General features: G+C 46.2%; 1 protein-coding gene across 13 annotated transcripts in view; it reads left to right on the top strand.

Annotated features, from left to right (window-relative positions):
• Positions 1–16,869, top strand: part of DGKI (diacylglycerol kinase iota) — a 439,065-nt gene that overhangs the window by 267,456 nt on the left and 154,740 nt on the right. For all 13 annotated transcript variants that reach the window (XM_063928993.1, XM_063928994.1, XM_063928996.1 and 10 more), the window contains 3 exons: positions 13,043–13,098; positions 13,960–14,022; positions 14,944–15,017. In XM_063928993.1, the coding sequence (XP_063785063.1) occupies positions 13,043–13,098; positions 13,960–14,022; positions 14,944–15,017 (193 nt within the window). The remainder of the gene's footprint in view (positions 1–13,042; positions 13,099–13,959; positions 14,023–14,943; positions 15,018–16,869) is intronic.

Here is a 16,869-nt window from a genome sequence, read left to right on the forward strand (position 1 = left end):
AGGGCCGCAGGTTGAAGACCCATGGTATAGAGAATGTGTTTTTGTTTTTTTGCAAGCAAAACGAATGGCTAAAGATGCGACAAATGCAACTGGTGCTGATCTGCCCGCATCCTGTGACAGTTGCAGCTTTTGTATGTGAAAACGCATTTTACACCTGTGAATTGCAGCGCAGTTGCGGACTGCTCTGCGCCAGCTTCATTAGGGGGAAAGCAAGCAATGTAACTTCTGAATAGTGGGCTACTTAAGCAGATTAATTAGCATCATCACAGAAACCAAGCACGAGTATTTTTATATAGTCGCCCTTAATATTTGCAATCCAATCAACAAATAGAGATTTAAAGTCCTTTCAACTAAACGTTGAGTGAATATATTCCTTACTGAACAGACATAAAGTTTATGCGCCTAAGAGCAGTCACTTATGGGCGTGGTTCAGCAAATCGACAGTATCTAGGTCGACAATGTTTAGGTCGACCACTATAGGTCGACAGTCACTAGGTCGACATAGATGGAAGGTCGACAGGGTTTCTAGGTCGACATGTGCTAGGTCGACAGGTCTAAAGGTCGACATGAGGATTTTTTCCCCCTCTAACGTCCTAAGTGGATGCTGGGGACTCCGTAAGGACCATGGGGAATAGCGGCTCCGCAGGAGACTGGGCACATCTAAAGAAAGCTTTAGGACTATCTGGTGTGCACTGGCTCCTCCCCCTATGACCCTCCTCCAAGCCTCAGTTAGATCTTTGTGCCCGAACGAGAAGGGTGCACACTAGGGGCTCTCCTGAGCTTCTTAGTGAAAGTTTTAGTTTAGGTTTTTTATTTTCAGTGAGACCTGCTGGCAACAGGCTCACTGCATCGAGGGACTAAGGGGAGAAGAAGCGAACTCACCTGCGTGCAGAGTGGATTGGGCTTCTTAGGCTACTGGACATTAGCTCCAGAGGGACGATCACAGGCCCAGCCTGGATGGGTCCCAGAGCCGCGCCGCCGGCCCCCTTACAGAGCCAGAAGGCAGAAGAGGTCCGGAAAATCGGCGGCAGAAGACGTCCTGTCTTCAACAAGGTAGCGCACAGCACTGCAGCTGTGCGCCATTGCTCTCAGCACACTTCACACTCCGGTCACTGAGGGTGCAGGGCGCTGGGGGGGGGCGCCCTGAGATGCAATAAAAAACACCTTGGATGGCAAAAAATGCATCACATATAGCTCCTGGGCTATATGGATGCATTTAACCCCTGCCAGAATACATAGAAAAACGGGAGATAAGGCCGCCGATAAGGGGGCGGAGCCTATCTCCTCAGCACACTGGCGCCATTTTCCCTCACAGCTCCGTTGGAGGGAAGCTCCCTGTCTCTCCCCTGCAGTCACTACACTACAGAAAGGGTTAAAAAAGAGAGGGGGGGGCACTAATTACGCGCAGTATTAAAGATACAGCAGCTATAAGGGGAAAAACACTTATATAAGGTTATCCCTGTATATATATAGCGCTCTGGTGTGTGCTGGCAAACTCTCCCTCTGTCTCCCCAAAGGGCTAGTGGGGTCCTGTCCTCTATCAGAGCATTCCCTGTGTGTGTGCTGTATGTCGGTACGTTTGTGTCGACATGTATGAGGAGAAAAATGATGTGGAGACGGAGCAGATTGCCTGTAATAGTGATGTCACCCCCTATGGGGTCGACACCTGAGTGGATGAACTGTTGGAAGGAATTACGTGACAGTGTCAGCTCTGTATAAAAGACAGTGGTTGACATGAGACAGCCGGCTACTCAGCTTGGGCCTGTCCAGACGTCTCATAGGCCGTCAGGGGCTCTAAAGCGCCCGTTACCTCAGATGGCAGATATAGACGCCGACACGGATACTGACTCCAGTGTCGACGGTGAAGAGACAAATGTGACTTCCAGTAGGGCCACACGTTACATGATTGAGGCAATGAAAAATGTTTTACACATTTCTGATAATACGAGTACCACCAAAAAGGGGTATTATGTTCGGTGAGGAAAAACTACCTGTAGTTTTCCTGAATCTGAGAAATTAAATGAGGTGTGTGATGATGCGTGGTTTTCCCCCGATAACAACTGATAATTTCTAAAATGTTATTGGCATTATATCCTTTCCCGCCAGAGGTTAGGGTGCGTTGGGAAACACCCCCTAGGGTGGATAAAGCGCTCACACGCTTGTAAGGGCTCTACCCTCTCCTGAGATGGCCGCCCTTAAGGATCCTGCTGATAGAAAGCAGGAGGGTATCCTAAAATGTATTTACACACATACTGGTGTTATACTGCGACCAGCAATCGCCTCAGCCTGGATGTGCAGTGCTGGGTTGGCGTGGTCGGATTCCCTGACTAAAAATATTGATACCCTAGATAGGGACAGTATATTTTTGCCTATAAAGCATTTAAAAGATGCATTTCTATATATGCGTGATGCACAGCGGAATATTTGCCGACTGGCATCAAGTCTAAGTGCGTTGTCCATTTCTACCAGTAGAAGGTTATGGACACGTCAGTGGTCAGGTGATGCGTATTCCAAACGGCATTTGGAAGTATTGCCTTATTAAAGGGAGGAGTTATTTGGGGTCGGTCTTTCAGACCTGGTGGCCACGGCAACAGCTGGGAAATCCACGTTTGTACCCCAGGTCGCCTCTCAACATGAGAAGACGCCGTATTATCAGGCACAGTCTTTTCGTGGACAAGCGGGCAAAAGGTTCCTCATTTCTACCCCGTGACAGAGGGAGAGGAAAAAGGCTGCAGAAATCAGCCAGTTCCCAGGAACAGAAACCCTCTCCCGCCTCTGCCAAGCCCTCAGTATGACGCTGGGGCTTTACAAGCAGAATCAGGCACGGTGGGGGGCCCGTCTCAATGAATTTCAGCGTGCAGTGGGCTCACTCGCAAGTAGACCCCTGGATCCTTCAGGTGATATCTCAGGGGTACAAATTAGAATTCGAGACGTCTCCCCCTCGCCGTTTCCTAAAGTCGGCTTTACCGATGTCTCCTTCTGACAGGGAGACAGTTTTGGAAGCCATTCACAAGCTGTATTCCCAGCAGGTGATAATCAAGGTACCCCTCCTGCAACAGGGAACGGGGTATTATTCCACACTGTTGTGGTACCGAAGCCGGACGGCTCGGTGAGACCGATTCTAAATCTAAAATCTTTGAACACTTACATACAGAGGTTCAAATTCAAGATTGAGTCACTCAGAGCAGTGATTGCGAACCTGGAAGAAGGGGACTACATGATGTCTCGGGACATCAAGGATGCTTACCTTCATGTCAAAATTTACCCTTCTCATCAAGGGTACCTCAGGTTTATGGTACAGAACTGTCACTATCAGTTCAGACGCTGCCGTATGGATGGTCCACGGCACCCCGGGTCTTTACCAAGGTAATGGCCGAAATGATGATATTCCTTCGAAGGAAGGGAATTTTAGTTATCCCTTACTTGGACGATTCCCTGATAAGGGTAAGATCCAGGGAACAGTTGGAGGTCGGTGTAGCACTATCTCAGGTAGTGTTGCGGCAGCACGATTGGATTCTCAATATTCCAAAATCGCAGCTGGTTCCGACGACTTGTCTTCTGTTCCTAGGGATGATCCTGGACACAGTCCAGAAAAAGGTGTTTCTCCCGGAGGAGAAAGCCAGGGAGTTATCCGAGCTAGTCAGGAACCTCCTAAAACCGAGCCAAGTCTCAGGGCATCAATGCACAAGGGTTCTGGGTAAAATGGTGGCTTCCTACGAAGCAATCCCATTCGGCAGATTCCACGCAAGAACTTTCCAGTGGGACCTGCTGGACAAATGGTCCGGGTCGCATCTTCAGATGCATCAGCGGATAACCCTGTCACCAAGGACAAGGGTGTCCCTCCTGTGGTGGTTGCAGAGTGCTCATCTTCTAGAGGGCCGCAGATTCGGCATTCAGGACTGGGTCCTGGTGACCACGGATGCCAGCCTGCGAGGCTGGGGAGCAGTCACACAGGGAAGGAATATCCAGGGCTTATGGTCAAGCCTGGAGACATCACTTCACATAAATATCCTGAAGCTAAGGGCCATTTACAATGCTCTAAGCTTAGCAAGACCTCTGCTTCAAGGTCAGCCGGTGTTGATCCAGTCGGACAACATCACGGCAGTCACCCACATAAACAGACAGGGTGGCACAAGAAGCAGGAGGGCAATGGCAGAAGCTGCAAGGATTCTTCGCTGGGCGGAAAATCATGTGATAGCACTGTCAGCAGTATTCATTCCGGGAGTGGACAACTGGGAAGCAAACTTCCTCAGCACGACCTCCACCCGGGAGAGTGGGGACTTCACCCAGAAGTCTTCCACATGATTATAAACCGTTGGGAAAAACTCGACAGGTATTGCGCCAGGTCAAGGGACCCTCAGGCAATAGCTGTAGACGCTCTGGTAACACCGTGGGTGTACCAGTCAGTGTATGTGTTCCCTCCTCTGCCTCTCATACCCAAGGTACTGAGATTGATAAGATGGAGAGGAGTAAGCACTATATTCGTGGCTCCGGATTGGCCAAGAAGGACTTGGTAACCGGAACTTCAAGAGATGCTCACGGAGGATCCGTGGCCTCTACCTCTAAGAAGGGACCTGCTCCAGCAAGGACCCTGTCTGTTCCAAGACTTACCGCGGCTGCGTTTGACGGCATGGCGGTTGAACGCCGGATCCTGAAGGAAAAAAGGCATTCCGGATGAAGTCATCCCTATCCTGATCAAAGCCAGGAAGGATGTAACCGCAAAACATTATCACCGCATTTGGCGAAAATATGTTGCGTGGTGCGAGGCCAGTAAGGCCCGACGGAGGAAATTCAACTGGGTCAATTCCTACATTTCCTGCAAACAGGAGTGTCTATGGGCCTGAAATTGGGGTCCGTTAAGGTTCAAATTTCGGCCCTGTCAATTTTCTTCCAAAAAGAACTAGCTTCAGTCCCTGAAGTTCAGACGTTTGTAAAAGGGGTACTGCATATACAGCCTCCTTTTGTGCCTCCAGTGGCACTTTGGGATCTCAATGTAGTTTTTGGGTTCCAAAAGTCACATTGGTTTGAACCACTTAAATCTGTGGAGTTAAAATATCTCACATGGAAAGTGGTCATGCTGTTGGCCCTGGCCTGGGCCAGGCGCGTGTCAGAATTGGCGGCTTTATCCTGTAAAAGCCCTTATCTGATTTTCCATTCGGACAGGGCGGAATTGAGGACTCGTCCTCAGTTTTCTCCCTAAGGTGGTTTCAGCGTTTCACCTGAACCAACCTATTGTGGTGCCTGCGGCTACTAGGGACTTGGAGGACTCCAAGTTGCTAGACGTTGTCAGGGCCCTGAAAATATATGTTTCCAGGACGGCTGGAGTCAGGAAAACTGACTCGCTGTTTATCCTGTATGCACCCAACAAGCTGGGTGCTCCTGCTTCTAAGCAGACTATTGCTCGTTTGATTTGTAGTACAATTCAGCTTGCACATTCTGTGGCAGGCCTGCCACAGCCAAAAATCTGTAAATGCCCACTCCACAAGGAAGGTGGGCTCATCTTGGGCAGCTGCCCGAGGGGTCTCGGCTTTACAACTTTGCCGAGCAGCTACTTGGTCAGGAGCAAATACGTTTGTAAAATTCTACAAAATTGATACCCTGGCTGAGGAGGACCTGGAGTTCTCTCATTTGGTGCTGCAGAGTCATCCGCACTCTCCCGCCCGTTTGGGAGCTTTGGTATAATCCCCATGGTCCTTACGGAGTCCCCAGCATCCACTTAGGACGTTAGAGAAAATAAGAATTTACTTACCGATAATTCTATTTCTCGTAGTCCGTAGTGGATGCTGGGCGCCCATCCCAAGTGCGGATTGTCTGCAATACTGGTACATAGTTATTGTTACCAAAAAATCGGGTTATTGCTGTAGTGAGCCATCTTTTCTAGATGCTCCTCTGTTATCATGCTGTTAACTGGGTTCAGATCACAAGTTGAACGGTGTGATTGGTGTGGCTGGTATGAGTCTTACCCGGGATTCAAGATCCTTCCTTATTGTGTACGCTCGTCCGGGCACAGTATCCTAACTGAGGCTTGGAGGAGGGTCATAGGGGGAGGAGCCAGTGCACACCAGATAGTCCTAAAGCTTTCTTTAGATGTGCCCAGTCTCCTGCGGAGCCGCTATTCCCCATGGTCCTTACGGAGTCCCCAGCATCCACTACGGACTACGAGAAATAGAATTATCGGTAAGTAAATTCTTATTTTTTGGGTGTCGTTTTCTTCGTAGAGTGACCGGGATCCCAAATTAGTGCACCGCGTCCCCTCGCATGGCTCGCTTCGCTCGCCATGCTTCGGGCATGGTGCCTTCGCTCCGCTACCGCTTCGCTCGGCACAGATTACCGTTCCAATCGTAGTCCACGTGGATCGTTAAGTATGAAAAAATTCAAAAAAAGAAAAAAAATGTGAAAAACTCATGTCGACCTTTAGACCTGTCGACCTAGCATATGTCGACCTAGAAACCCTGTCGACCTTCCATCCATGTCGACCTAGTGACTGTCGACCTATAGTGGTCGACCTAAACATTGTCGACCTAGATACTGTCGATCTTCAGACCGGATCCCGTCACTTATATCTACAGTGTATAATAGCCGCAGTTCTGCAAGAAGCCATTAAACAGTGATAAACTATTATTTACTCCCTGAAGTCCGGATCTATAGTTTAATGAATGATTTTGTAAAAAGTCCACGGTTTCATTGCAGATCTTCCACCCTTATTTCTCTAGAGAGCGATGAATTCACTTCTTGATGGGAACGCAGAGCCGATCCGTTAGATGCTTGTAATTACTCTGTCACTAAAATGCAGACTCAGATTGGAATGACTGGCCAAGTCTGGGATGGGTGAAAGACAGGAGCTCTGAGACTGCTACTAATGAGGACTCATGCTGCAAACTTCCTCTTACCCTTATATTACGAATACTCATTTATTGGCTGTTTATAGTGACGCTCGGCTGAGTTTCTGCCCTTTGGTGGTAATTCCGAGTTAATCGCTAGCTGCATTCGTTCGCTGTGCAGCGATGAGTCAAAATGACGGCACTTCTGTGCATGCGTATGCGGCGCAATGTGCACGCGCGACGTACTATTACAACGAGCGATGTAGTTTCACACAGGGTCTAGCAAAGCTTTTCAGTCGCACTGGCTGCCGCAGAGTGATTGACATGAAGTGGGCGTTTCTGGGTGTCAACTGACCGTTTTCAGGCAGTGTTCGTAAAAACGCAGGCGTGCCAGGAAAAACGCAGGCGTGGCTGGCCGAACGCAGGGCGTGTTTGTGACGTCAACACAGGAACTGAACATTCCGAAGTGATCGCAAGCGCTGAGTAGGTTTTGAGCTACTCTAAAACTGCACAAAAAAACTTTGCCGCCGCTCTGCGATCCTTTCGTTCGCACTTCTGCTAAGCTAAAATACACTCCCAGTGGGAGGCGGCATAGCGTTTGCACGGCTGCTAAAACTGCTAGCGAGCGATCAACTCGGAATGGCCACCTTTGTGCGTTATCGGCCTAACTGTCCAAAAAGGAGGACTTCTTAGTGTAGGGCAGGGGCATTCGGGTGTGGTATGGAAGGTAGATAGGAACTAGGTCGACAGAGTCTAGGTCGACCACTATTGGTCGACAGTAACTAGGTCGACAGGGTCTTTAGGTCGACATGGTCTAGGTTGACAGGTCAACAGGTCGACATGAGTTTTTTCATGTTTTTTTGGTGTCGTTTTCTTTGTAGAGTGACCGGGAACCCCAATTAGTGCACCGTGTCCCCTCGCATGGCAAGTGAATGCGCTCGGCACAGATTACCGTTCCCAATTGTAGTCCACGTGGATCGTTAAGTATGAAAAGGTTCAAAAAAAGAAAAAATTGTGAAAAACTCATGTCCACCTTTTGACCTGTCGACCTAGAGTCTATGTGCTACATGGTCCTTTGCAGATCAGGGGGGCCATTCCGAGTTGATCGCTAGCTGCCGTTGTTCGCAGCGATCAGGCTAAAAATTGCCATTTCTGCGCATGCGTATGCACCGCATTGAACACGCGCGACGTACGGGTACAAAGGCCTTTGTGGTTTTGCACAGGTTCTAGCGACGTTTTCATTCGCACTGACGGCCACAAGAAGATTGACAGGAAAGGGGCGTTTCTGGGTGTCAACTGACCGTTTTCAGGGAGTGCTTAGAAAAACGCAGGCGTGCCAGGGAAAACACAGGCGTGGCTGGGCGTTCGCTGGGCGGGTGTGTGACATCAAAAGCCGTCCCTCCGTTGTTAGAATCAACGCACACGAAGAGTAACTACAGGGCTGGTCTTGTTTTGCACAAAATGTGTTTGCAGGCGCTCTGCTGCACAGGCGGTCGCACTCCTGCAAAGCGAAAATACACTCCCCAGCGGGCGGCGACAATGCGTTTGCACGGCTGCTAAAAACTGCTAGCGAGCGATCAACTCGGAATGACCCCCCAGGCACAACAGCGGAACTGTAAGGCCACGCTTAGAGCGGGGGGTCTCGGGAGTGGATGAACACTCACTGCCGGGTCCCCCCTCCCACCGCCTCTCCCCGTAGCAGCCACATTCGGTTACTAATCCCTTGGTCTGGAAACGCTCCTATTTATCCGGCTGCTGTAGAACATATAAGCACAAAACATTACATATATATTTAAGCCAAACTTCTGTCCATGTTGCAGTGTCGGTTTCTCTCATCTAATTACCTCTCACTTGGCACAAGAACCAGTAGCTATCCTCCTACTTGCAACACAGAATTTTGGCAGCAACAACGTCCCTCGGTGGCTAATACTGGTTCATACCGTGTGTACTGGATCATTTCATGGAACAATTAAAGAAAATCATGATTATATTGAGTATGATATCATTTCTCTGTTATCCTACCAGCAGCAATGCATCTCAAGTGCTCGTGGCAGTGCCTGGGGCTATTCAATTGTAGCCCATAGCAAGCAACAGGTTCCTCTTACCGGGGATTTCTGATCAGGTGCAAACAGATATCCATGGTAAATAGGGTTTGTTGCCCTGACTGCGGGCGTGGGGAGTTTACTTACAGCTCCAGTCACGTAACCCAGAACCTGTGCTTTAAGGCGCGCTAGCTATTGGCTTACTGGGGAGGAAATGAGCTAAAAAATTGAATAGCTCCAGACATTAAAGCTCAAGACTATCCTCCATCAGCTAACTGAGTATGCCCCTTACAGAATACACATGCTAATTCTATACCAGGCTGCACTCTGGGGGTAATTCAGAGATGATTGCCACAGCAAATTTGTTAGCAGTTGGGCAAAACCATGTGCACTGCAGGTGGGACAGATGTAACATGTGCAGAGAGAGTTAGACTTGGGTGGGTTATTTTGTTTCTGCGCAGGGTAAATACTGGCTGCTTTATTTTTACACTGCAATTTAGATTTCAGTTTGAACACACCCCACCCAAATCTAACTCTCTCTGCACATGTTACAGTATATCTGCCCCCCCCCCTGCAGTGCACATGGTTTTGCCCAAGTGCTAACAAATTTGCTGCTGCGATCAACTCTGAATTACCCCTTCTGTCCGTTCCCCGACGGCCCCCTTGTCTAGCTGGTCACATATTGCATGTTAGACGGGCTGATTAGCATTTTAAACTGCCTAATTTGCATACTAACTCCCCAACTTGACACTCTCTCCCAGGCAAAACTGTAGGAAGTGGGGTATTTTTTTCTCTAAAATCTTTTTAGCCTATAATGATTTTTAAAAAAATAATATATATATACACCAATAAATACATGAATTATTAATTAATTAATTAATTATTTATAATATTATTTTGTGCAGCCTTCTAATTTTGTAACTACAATATTACGTTAAAATGATATGCATAGCTAAGAGTTACGTGATTTAAAGGAAATATAATATTGAATACAAAATAAAGTGTTGGGTCCAAACCTATTATCCTGATTCTGGTGGAATAGGTCTCATAGAATGTTGGGCATTCTATACAGAAGCCTTAATGTTGTGTTGGTTCCCCCCCCCTCCATATTAGTGTCTTGTCTGTGCTATTGCTGGTGAAACGGTGTTACATTTGTGAGTAATGGAGTGAAACCTGAGCTTTTCAATGTAAAACACTGGCTGCGAGCCTCATTTCCCGCAGTGACGCAGGCTGCCGCCGTTCCCCGCATTAGAAGACGTGTACTATGCAGCGAATGCACTGATCACTCAGTGATTGCACAAGTACATTGATTTCCATTCACGCTTGCTGTGATAGGAGCTTTATGGGACTTTTAATTCACTGTAGAGAAGCTAAAGATGAAACAGATGACGTTCTCATCATCAATAAGGGTTTCAGTCTGTGTGTAGGTGACGGGTCCGCTTTAAGACATCGAACTACAAATATACTCAAAAGTTCTATAAAATATACAACGGATTACTGTGCTGGCCTATTTTTCTATTGGAGGTCTGTAAAAAAGTATTTTCCATTCCAAACCACACCATACACATTCAACGGGTTCGGTAAGCAATCCGTGTTGTTGGGTTGCCAGTGGTCACATGACCGACAGCCTCGTCGTCGGAGGGGGTAAGTATTGTTGTCTACCCTAACCCTCATGGGGTGGTAGCTATGGCTAACCCCTCCCCTATAGTGCCTAACCCTAACCCCCCTAGTGCCTAACCCCTCTCCAGGCCCTAACAGTGACCTTCAGAATGTCGTTTGTCGGTCTTCCAGCGCCGGTCTCCCAAGTGGTGTCTGGATTCTAGCGTATATCAAATGACTGCCGACCTCTCGTCCATCAAGATGCTAAATGCGCCCCACATTCAACAGCTAACATAGACTGCGGCTACAGAATTTGTAGTATGAGTCAAACGTTTTGGGAAAGCAGACTATGGGGGAGACGGATCAAGCCTTAGAGAGAGATAAAGTGGAGAAGGTATTCAAAACAACCAATCAAATTGTAACTGTCCTTTATCTAGCATGGTCTTTGAAATGACAGAAGTCTCTCTCCAAGGTTGGATACATCTCCCCCTATGTCAGTTTTTTTTTCATTTTAAATATGACTTTTGTTTGTCCGCCCTGGTTCTGTGGGTGAATCCAGCAAATTCTACAGGACATTTCTGTCTGCTAGCTGACTGCAAAGCTATGATCCATACTGCAGGGTCGGATCTAGGGGGGAGGGGCGAAGGGGGCGACCGCCCCCTCCCTAACACAGTCATAACCACGCCCACTTTGAGCAGAAGAGAGCTCTTCGGGGAGAGCCTGAGGCAGAACGATGTGTTGCAGCTTATACCACAGCAGCATAGAGGAGCCAGGAAAGCAAGGGTTACAGAGCATTTGCCCCTCACTTGCTGGTGTGTGGGTACTAGGGCTAATAAATACAATTACCCCATAGCACAGTCACATGTACATAGAACAATCACAAAGCTCTATCACAGTCTCACTCAAAAAGTTCAGTCAGAATTGAGAGGAGGAGGAGTTAGGATTGCAGATGGGAGGAGTTGGGACTGTAGAGGGAGGAGTCAAGATTAAACAGTAAATCGCCCCCCCTAAAGAAAAGTCTAGATCCGTCCCTGCCATACTGAAATGTATATGGACATATGAGGAAAACATTACACTTATTTTTTCCATATGTATTGCCTACATGAGCTGGGGAGGGGGGAGGTGTAAGGCTTTGAGAAGGCATATAAGACGTTCCATTTTTATGGAAGGACGCACAGCCTTCCCTCTCTGTTTAATGGGTGCCGATATTAGCACAAACGGTTAATGTTTTTTTAACTGCGCATGCGTCTGTGTCGCTGCAAAGTCCCACAGCGCACGGGGTTTGGCTTGTAGCGCTATTAACATATAGTCTCACGCTACAACGGCAAAAGTTGCACATACGGACGCAGCGGCGCCCTACTTACATTCAGCCCCAAAGTGCAGATGCAAACCAGCGACACGGAATTGCAGTAATCCCGGCTGATTACATTAAAACAGCAGGAAGAACCATAGTTCCAGAAACTGTAACACAGATCACAGCTTGCAAACGCTACCTCCATACCTGGCCTATTGCTTTCTGTGGGAGCGTTTTCCTTCAGTGCACGGACTATGGGGGTCATTCCGAGTTGTTCGCTCGCAAGCTGCTTTTAGCAGCTTTGCACACGCTAAGCCGCCGCCTACTGGGAGTGAATCTTAGCTTATCAAAATTGCGAACGAAAGATTAGCAGAATTGCGAATAGACACTTCTTAGCAGTTTCTGAGTAGCTCCACACTTACTCGGCATCTGCGATCAGTTCAGTCAGTTTCGTTCCAGGTTTGACGTCACAAACACACCCAGCGTTCGCCCAGACACTCCTCCGTTTCTCCAGCCACTCCCGCGTTTTCCCCAGAAACGGTAGCGTTTTTACACACACACCCATAAAACGGCCAGTTTCCGCCCAGAAACACCCACTTCCTGTCAATCACATTACGATCACCAGAACGAAGAAAAAACCTCGTAACGCCGTGAGTAAAATACCTAACTGCATAGCAAATTTACTTGGCGCAGTCGCACTGCGGACATTGCGCATGCGCATTAGCGACTAATCGCTCCGTTGCGAGAAAAAAATAACGAGCGAACAACTCGGAATGACCCCCTATGTGCATTTTATGTTTAATATACTGAGCAAATATAAGAATCACTCGTCAAAGTGACCAACCATTGTGGTACTAAAAGTCCCAGCATGAGGAAAACTTAGCATGCTGAGACTTGTATTCCCACAACAGGTTACCTAAGAGATGTAGAAGTATGTCATTTCCATTTCTGCCTCAGACAGTAGAATTAACATCAACGTATACTATATTTCCTCTGAAATGTCAAGTTTTTCTCTCTGTTTATATATTGAATGGAATTGCTTAGCAACATTGATGGAGACAATACTGGAATATAGTCAGAAGCGTTGAGGATCGTTCACATTTACTGTAATTACCGTCATCTGGTATTTACATAGTAATTTCGTACTTGCCAAATGCAGCTCTGTGTTGCAGCCAGTAACGTTTGTCATACATTTGCTCTATATCGGAGATTGTCATTCCACCTACAGTAGGCTCTTAAAAGCGTATATTTAATTAGTATTATATGTTTCCTTTGTTTCCTTGCAGAAGCAAATCCTGAAAAATTCAATAGTCGTTTTCGGAACAAGATGTTCTATGCAGGGGTGAGTGTACAGCACTGGAGGCACTAACGCCCAAAACTTTACTCCGTTTCCTACCTTAATAACAACACACTAGGGCAAAAACTTCTAACAGCACTTACCAACTAAGATCTACCTCCAGAACTCAAGTAATCGCTCATCCATTGTAATTGTTTACGGGATTGCTGTTGCAAGCTGTGACACGCCACTAAAATGGTGGCAACATGCCTGCGTTTGAGACACCACTCTTTTTGTTACCTCCCACAAACGCACCCTGACTGTCAATCACTTTGCAAATAAATCCTTACTCTGGCCGCTGTCACAAGACCATCGTGTCGCATGTTGTACAGCGCAACTTAAATGCATACACAGTAGCAAAAATAAAGCATTCCACTGCGTACTGCACCAACATTGTGTCCATCTCCGGGTCTGGCCCAGAGTCCTATTAGAAGCTCAGCCAATAACAAGTGTTTACGCTGATGGTTGCTTGTGATTGGCAAGTTGTTAAGGAAAGTCTTGGTCAATTTAAGTCACAGACTTGCAATTGTGAGTATTACTACAAGCATTTGGAGTACAGAACCAGAAGAAATTCCAGTTGGGTCACAAAAGCAGATGCATTACCCATTGGTTTACAAAGACAGCAGAATTTGCTATTGAATTGCAAAAACTGATGAATTAGCCATTGATTTACAAAAACTCTAGAATTTCTATATGTCTCAATAGCCCAGGCAATGAATATTTGTGTGTCTCACAAAATGGCTGCCCCCACCAAGTGCAGATGATTGACATATTTTCCTCACACTGTAAATTACCATTTTACACTATGTCATGTGTCTGTATTCTGTTGCCAGCCAACTGGCTTCTAAAAGCTCTGTCTCTCCGTAGGCCGCCTTCTCAGACTTTTTACAGAGAAGTTCCAGAGATTTATCCAAACATGTAAAAGTTGTGGTGAGTGTTGGGATATTGGACGTAGGGTATTTACTAACGTTGCATTTCACTGTCTAATTTGTGCCAGACAGATTAAAGCTATTTGCTGATTGGTTTCTGTGGTATTTGGCATCACTGAGCCACTAGTCTAAAGTAACGTACACCCAGCGATGAACGCAGCTCAGAAAATGCTGCATCCAGTGGGAGACGGTTGATCCAAGTATTCAGATCTCAAGATAAAGAGCAACTTCATTTTCCCCTTACATGTTAAAAAAAAGTGCATTCAAAGTTTGGTAAATGGGGTATTAATACATGTTTACATTTTGTGCTTGCAATTTAATTCCTTGCACACAGTAATAATTTTAACAATCCCGTTTTCCATCCTGGGTTGTTGTTTGTTTGTGAAATTTGGTGTCCTCTGTGAAAAAGGGCTTATGCCAATTTTCTCTTTATATTCTAATTTTCTTTTCTCCGCTGGGTCTGCACAGAGGTGAAAAACAATATAAAGCTAAACACAAACTAATCAAGTTACAAAAGGAACATAATAAAAATCTTGAATCTGTAGACAAAACAGAAAAGTGCTATCTCAGCGGTGCCTGCTCGGTTCAGATATATGTAATATAATAAAACCAAAATGATCAAATAAGAATCTGCATACTCTGTCTGAAATATAATAGGCGCTACCAGATGATTTATCATTGTCTGCCGAATTGCGGTGACGTGTTGTATTTTATTGGGGTTTAAAGCAGTGATAACAAGTATTATTTTTCCGAAAGTTATCAATCGGATCTCTGGCACAGCACCAGAGTGTGTAATACAAGATATAGTCGTGGCCTGTCCCGACTTAGAAACATTACATTTTGGAAGGTACAACATGTGACACTGTTTTAAGGAGCTTACAATCTACTATGAAGTAAAAGTGTTTTCCTTATCTTATTACAGTGTGATGGGACCGACCTCACTCCCAAGATCCAAGAGCTGAAATTTCAGTGTATCGTCTTCTTAAATATTCCCAGGTAATTGATGAATTTTTAAAAAGTTTTCTTGGGTCCTCTGTGACTTGAGAGCATAATCTATACAATGTTTTCATCTTCACATGTGTATATATACATCTGCTTGTATAAAGATACTTTGTATCAGATTCGTTTGTGAGTATGATATGTTATATACACAATATAATCACCCGCACTCACCATCAGTCACTATACACAGTATAATCACCCACACTCACCATCAGTCAGTATACACAGTATAATCACCCGCACTCACCATCAGTCAGTATACACAGTATAATCACCCGCACTCCCCATCAGTCACTATACATAGTATAATCACCCGCACTCTCCATCAGTCACTATACACAGTATTATCACCCACACTCACCATCAGTCAGTATACACAGTATAATCACCTGCACTCACCATCAGTCAGTATACAGTGTAATCACCCGCACTCACCCTCAGTCACTATACACAGTATAATCACCCGCACTCACCATCAGTCAGTATACAGTGTAATCACCTGCACTCACCATCAGTCACTATACCCAGTGTAATCACCTGCACTCACCATCAGTCACTATACACAGTATAATCACCCGCACTCACCATCAGTCAGTATACACAGTATAATCACCTGCACTCACCATCAGTTAGTATACAGTGTAATCACCCGCACTCACCATCAGTCACTATACACAGTATAATCACCCGCACTCACCATTAGTCAGTATACAGTGTAGTCACCTGCACTCACCATCAGTCACTATACACAGTATAATCACCCGAACTCACCATCAGTCACTATCCACAGTATAATCACCCGCACTCACCATCAGTCAGTATACACAGTTTAATCACCTGCACTCACCATCAGTCAGTATACACAGTATAATCACTCGCACTCACCATCAGTCACTATACACAGTATAATCACCCGCACTCACCATCAGTCAGTATACACAGTATAATCACCTGCACTCACCATCAGTCAGTATACAGTGTAATCACCTGCACTCACCATCAGTCACTATACACAGTATAATCAACCCGCACTCACCATCAGTCACTATACACAGTGTAATCACCCGCACTCACCATCAGTCACTATACCCAGTGTAATCACCCGCACTTACCATCAGTCACTATACACAGTGCAATCACCTGCACTCACCATCAGTCAGTATACACAGTATAATCACCCGCACTCATCATCAGTCACTATACACAGTATAATCACCCCCACTCACCAACAGTCACTATACACAGTATAATCACCCGCACTCACCATCAGTCACTATACACAGTATAATCACCCGCACTCACCATCAGTCACTATACACAGTATAATCACCTGCACTCACCATCAGTCACTATACACAGTATAATCACCCGCACTCACCATCAGTCACTATACACAGTATAATCACCCGCACTCACCATCAGTCACTATACACAGTATAATCACCCGCACTCACCATCAGTCACTATACACAGTATAATCACCCGCACTCACCATCAGTCACTATACACAGTATAATCACCCGCACTCACCATCAGTCAGTATACACAGTATAATCACCCGCACTCCCCATCAGTCACTATACATAGTATAATCACCCGCACTCTCCATCAGTCACTATACACAGTATAATCACCCACACTCACCATCAGTCAGTATACACAGTATAATCACCTGCACTCACCATCAGTCAGTATACACAGTATAATCACCTGCACTCACCATCAGTCACTATACACAGTATAATCACCCGCACTCACCATCAGTCACTATACACAGTATAATCACCCGCACTCACCATCAGTCACTATACACAGTATAATCACCCGCACTCACTATCAGTCACTA

Source organism: Pseudophryne corroboree, chromosome 6 (genome assembly GCF_028390025.1).
Source record: "Pseudophryne corroboree isolate aPseCor3 chromosome 6, aPseCor3.hap2, whole genome shotgun sequence".
NCBI lineage: Eukaryota > Metazoa > Chordata > Amphibia > Anura > Myobatrachidae > Pseudophryne > Pseudophryne corroboree.